Genomic DNA, 6,000 nt, shown 5'->3' with positions numbered 1-6,000 from the left:
GATTTATACGTGCTGCTTAGGTTAAACCTTAGCAAATTAGAAATTTTTATTACAACAATGAAATAAACCGCATTCCTAAATATACATCAATCATAGGTTGTATTTTTTTTTTTTTTTTAAACAATTCGAGAATATTTATTGAACATAAATGTGATATTCCCGTTCCCCTTGTCCTGTTTCCGTGCCCGTAAGGGGTTGGGTTACAGGAGTTATATTTTTTTCACATTATTTAATATTCATTTGTACCCTCCTTAAACGCATTATTTAGTTTAACGCCTTCCCACAATTTCTCCCGTTACCCGAATCGCGGCGTTAGCTAACGACCGGAGGTGGTCGCTTCGGTGATTGACGCCACGTCCTCCTCTGACAAGGGCTCGCGTAGCCCTTGATTCGAGAGGATAGCCCCCCTAGCAGCTGCTCGACGCGCCTGATCCATCTCGCGTCTTCGACGGCGACGCCGGATGACGTCAGCCTCTGAAGGCGGCGCTCGGTTTCTTCGGCTCTGACCTGGAGGGACTGGTGGAATCGTCCCGGAACGCATCCGTTCCCGCCAAGCACGCTGCATGAAGATTCGGCGATCGTACCTCTGGCGAATGGTGCCTGGAGACGGCGGACGCCCTCGATTCCGACGTGGAATGGGAGGGGGTGCCGTTCCTGCTGCCTCAGCCTCAGCTGCCGTCCGCAGCACTTCGTCCTCTCGCGCTCGCTCCGCCTCCGCAACTGCTGCCGCCAACCGGATGTCGGCTCGAGCAGCCGCGCGTTGTGATTGACGTCTTCGTGCCGTCCGCACGCGATTCGCTCCTAATTGTGCAGGAGACGCTGCCTCGTCTTCACCCTCGCCAACGATCTCCGATGAAGGTGCTCGGGTGTTCAGCAACACCTCATCCTCGCGCCAGATCTCCTGAAGGACCTTGGTGATCCTTCTGGCCGCCTCTTGGATAGAGTTCCATTGGTCCAGGCTCTCCAACAGCTTCATGCCCAGATTATCCGCATGGACTGGATCATCTGAACCGAACCCAAGGAACTCCTCGCGAATTTCTGCGAATACTTCGCACTGGAAGAGGACATGGGCCACCGACTCAACCGAACCTGGGCACCGAGGACACTCTGGGGTGGGGGCAAAACCGCGGACATGTAGATACTCACGGAAGAATCCGTGTCCCGTGAGAATCTGTGAGAGGTGGAAATCCACCTCTCCATGTCGCCTTCCCACCCACTGGTGCAGGTCAGGAATCATCCGATGGGCCCATTCCACGTACCGACTGGCCGTCGGTGCTTCAGCCGCCAGGTCCCACGACCGCTGCCACTCCTGCATCGAGACCAGGCGCTCCGACGCCCGAACCTCCTTTCTGCTGGTGCCAGGGGCAGCTAGGAGCCTCCTGTGGCACCTTGCGTCCTCTAGTATCAGCAGCCTGTACGGCAAGAGGCCTGCCAGTACGACGCCGGTCTTGTACGCCACCGAAATGAAGGAGCTGGTAACGCCCCGTGCAAGTGGCTTCTGCACTTGGGCCAGCTTCCGTCGGCACCACTGGAACCTCGTTGCTCCCGACCAGACAGGGGCGGCATAGCGTATGATCGACTCCGCAACTGCCGCCATCAGTCGACGCTTCGCCACCTGGGGGCCACTGTGGTTCCTCATGACCGAGGTCACCACACCAACCACACGGAGGGCTTTCGACGTCGCCATCTCGACGTGTGGTTTCCACGACAGGTGGTCGTGGAGTCGAACCCCCAGGTACCGTATCGACTGCTGTGTCCGACACACGGTGTCACCAACGCGGAACGGGACCTCCAGCCGACCTCGACGAAGGCTGGAGATGAGGACCCCTTCCGTTTTCTCCGGCGCCAACTGCAGGTGGTGGCGGCTCAATCATAGGTTGTATCAAATACAGTAAGTTCCCGCAGTACGTCATAGTCGATATACGCGATTTCGCAATACATGACTTTTTGGAAAAAAGGCAGTTAATAGATAATCAAAGGAATTGTGCAAACGGCAGCCCTCGAAATTTGTAATGCAATGAAAAAACATAAATATTGGAAAGTTTATTGGTTATTTAGGTAGCAGGAATGAAAGATAAGCTAATTCATCCTAGTTCAACATAATTTCATTACAAAAATTTCTCTGACCCTTTTATCGTTGTTATATTTCAACTCCGCAATATGAAATATAAACGATATGGCTAAAGAAATTCGCTATACGCAAAAACTCGATATCGTTCGGTCCAACTCAAGGCGTTCGGTCCCAAAAATTAGCGTAAAGCGGAGAGCTGCTGTACGATACTAATGTTACTAGCATGAACAGATGCACCTATTATTCGTGCTTTCTGCTTATCCGGGCAGTAAGTATAGGATAGTAGCGTGATGAGCTCGATTAAACGAGGCTTTATGTTTTAACATTTATTTTTAAAACTGATATTTTGTTGATTAAAAAGTAGAAGTAAGAAGTTATAGTACTTCGAATCATATAAGGGAACATTTCAACCGTTCAGGAGAAATTTGCAATTAATTGGGGGATATTTTCAGGAGATGAAGAGACATTTGCAATTATTAAGGGGAAATGTGCAAACTTACATGGGGTTTTCGCTACAAACGCGCTCAAGAGCCAATCTCAAGAGACAATCTATTAATTGTCATCGGTTTGCTTAAATCTCGACGACAAAATCACAAGACTTTTAACGAATAGATTTTCACAGTCATGTTTTTAACTCTAGAAACTCAACCTACATTCGATTTAAAAAAAATAAGATTATGTTCTTTAATGTTGAAAAGTAAGCACAGTGACATCGCTTTTTTCTACTAAAACTGACTTCATAGCAAGTGGATCCATTTGGAATCGCTTTCGGAACAGATTAAATGTCCTCCATATGGTCGAATCACAGCACTAACGATCGTTTCGCAAGCCAACGATACCCGTAGTACAACCGGAAACCAGTGGCAAGCCATTCCATTCCAACACCTTCATAATCGTAGGCGAGCAATCCGTGTGCTGTCGTCTTCCGCCAGCTGACTATGGAACGGAAAATCTCCTTCTCGTTCCATACCCGTGGGCATCGTAGCATGAGGAAAGGTAGTACACACCGGGGTAAGTCGATCAGAAAAAGGTGACAACACATAACTAGCCGCCCGGTCGATGGTGGTGACAATGCGAGCGTATAAAACCGTGCGAAGGAAAATTGGGAATCGCCTTCGCTAAACCACAACCATCCGACGTATGCGAACGCCTTGCTGGCTTATGATAGTGCTGTGTGTCGGTTAAGTTCGTTCCTTTTCCGTCCTCCTGCGTTTGCTGTGCAGCAAACGATTTTAGGTTCAATTTCAAACGAACGCTCATTTATGGTGGCACGTTTGTTTCGTACCATGGAGGACGGAATGACGCGGGCCAATTGTCGCGTTGGAGTGATTTCGTGCGGTGAAACATCCTCATTCGGAACTGTCTGCTGGCTGGATTTTTTTTCCACCTCATACCAGCTGTGTTCTGTGTTTGCTTTGCAGGAAGAGTATGCAGCAATCATCTGCGAACGAGCGTGAGCGTGTCCCACCGGAGCATGCTGTTGTGCTGTGGAAGCGTTTGATAGCCATATGGAAACACGCGCGGATGGTCTTTCTCTGGGCGGAAATGAAGATTGTTCCGCAATATGGCGCATCTTCCGTACCACGAATTTGTGTTAATTACCGTTTATTGTAGACTTTTTCTACTAACAGCTATTTTAGTACTCTGTTCATCATAAATCAATTTGAGTTAGATTAAAAATATTCGAATTAAATGCTAATAAAAATCAAATTGAAGAATATGGAGGTAATAATGTTACTTTTTAAAGTTTGCAATACTACTGCAATATTCAATACTATGCAATCAGGACCATAAACTTTATCCCCACTGGTAACTGCTTTTATCCCCATTTTTCCATGGGAGCTTTAAGACTTTTTGCAATTTCTGTTTCCACCGTATGTTCCATCCCAAAAGCGAACTTAATTTTGTCAACACTTTGCAAAGTTCACCCAAAAGTCAATTGACGCACCGTGGGGTACCAAGGAAGATGTGAACAAGAACTTCGTATGCTGGCTTTGACAGAACACAAAGACGCATGCAATCCAAAGAAGAGAAAAAAAAATCGAAAACAAACCATCCCACGAACGAAGGTTGCACGCTCTCCCAAAGACGGGAGCATTAGCATAATGATCTGAGAAAATTAAAATAATTAGGCACGAAATTTCCGACAAATCAGTAACAGGGCGCGGCGCCAGAACGATCAGCATTCAAACACTCCGGAAGCCGCAGTTGCAAAAAGGGAGAGATTGAAAAAGACATTGCTATGCTCACGACGAACCTCACACACACAGAGCGGGGCGGGTAAATAGAGAACGGTGACAGAACCCACCGGAACGGTGCCCACCGTAACGTGTCCTTTGTGCGTAAGGTTCCCATCTTTTGTCCGTGCCCGTCTTCCGTGGGTCTTTCGGGCCGTTTTGTCGCACTCAGCGGAAGCTGTAATGAGAATGCTCCATTTTCAATTGCCATTATCGTCCCCGGGGAAGGAACGATCCGCTTAATACCCGCAGGATGCTTTCGGTGACGGTGGCCGTGTGTTTGCGTAGGGGGGTAGGGGGGTGCTGTGATATGTTTATGTTTGTCTTTGATTTCATTTAACCCTCGCCGACAGTGATGGAATAATTTTGCTGTTTAAGGGTGCGAAAGCTAAGAGTTCAAGGAGTCACTTTTGTGTGCCAAAGTGTAAGTGAAGAAAGAAAGTAATACATTTGGAAATAAGTTGTGTTGATAATATTGACGAGGATGGGATGAAATGTATAAAATTATTGTAATATTATTGTATAATATGCAATTAGCGTAATGTTGGACTAGAAAACTACAACAATTCAAAGATCGTAAATAATATTTCTTAAACATAACTTTTAATTTCCAAACTTTCAAAAATCCTTGATAGTAAAGTCTACATAAAAAGCAAGCTCGCTAAAATTATTTTCAGTAACAAAATCTCACTCTACACTTATTGCCTAACATAAATGTAAATCTGCACAGTGTAACAAGTTCATATTTTTTGATAAACATTAGTGATTCTGGATTATTTATAAAAGTTTTCCTTTTGATTTTCAACGCCAGTTTCAAACCCATTCGTCATCATTGCAATATTCTCCTTTTCCAACTTTGTAGCACAATTTACATATTTTAAATCATATTTTATCCTAGTCAATGATAATTATGGGCTTGCAAGCTAAGTGACATGCATTAAAGAACTGAAGCTATTATAATAAACGATGTCATGATTAACAACATGCTTCGGGAAATTCTAACAACCAAAGTAGTGGTAGATGGTAGATAATTTTTTTAATGGAAGTACAACGCAAAGCTAAAGTCTTCAATTAACCTCATTCAATTTTCATCAGAATTCCAAATGCGATCGTATTCTTTTTCCCCCCCATCGCCTTTTTTGCTCTTGCAAACAAATCATCAAACAATGTTTCATCTGAGCTGTAGCTGTAGCTAACATTCGTCTAACTACTAATGGCGAGAAGTTTCTGCACCATGTGAAAGTAAATTTCCCATCTTGCGTCCACCCGCCTTCCATCCTCCCTTCCCATCCCCTTGAACATAGAAATCGAAGATCAAAAAACAAGACAAACATTCGACGAACAACGAACATAATGTGGAGAGCAAACTTTTATTAATGATAACTCCCCCATTCGTCATTAATGGAACCGAATTGAATAAATATCATTCGGAGAAACTATCAGCGGCACGCAAAAGTTTTTCCCTTCCACTGTTACCATTTGCCCGCCTGTCGCTACAACTACTCCATCGCAAATGGGCATCGAAAACCGATCACCCAAAGCACATTTACTTACATTCCCTTCGTCCGTAGCAGGAGGGAAGCTTTGGCTTTGGTCCACCCCTATCGGATGGAAAAGCACTTCCCGGGGAAAAAATCGTACAAAAATGCGGTTAGAGACGATGTGAATGAATTTAAGAATCTGTTTGGAGGG

The 6,000-nt window shown here is 45.4% G+C and overlaps 1 protein-coding gene across 1 annotated transcript; it reads right to left on the bottom strand.

Moving 5' to 3' along the window:
- Positions 1 to 316: 316 nt before the first annotated feature.
- LOC128302838 (uncharacterized) lies at positions 317 to 1,687 on the bottom strand. Its single transcript, XM_053039686.1, has one exon. It carries the CDS (start codon positions 1,685 to 1,687, stop codon positions 317 to 319), a length of 1,371 nt encoding a protein of 456 aa, XP_052895646.1.
- Between the last annotated feature and the right edge of the window lie 4,313 nt (positions 1,688 to 6,000).

The sequence above is a fragment of the Anopheles moucheti genome, chromosome 3 (genome assembly GCF_943734755.1).
Source record: "Anopheles moucheti chromosome 3, idAnoMoucSN_F20_07, whole genome shotgun sequence".
NCBI lineage: Eukaryota > Metazoa > Arthropoda > Insecta > Diptera > Culicidae > Anopheles > Anopheles moucheti.
Note: the sequence above shows the minus strand (reverse complement) of the source record. Positions and strands in the feature narration are given on the sequence as shown.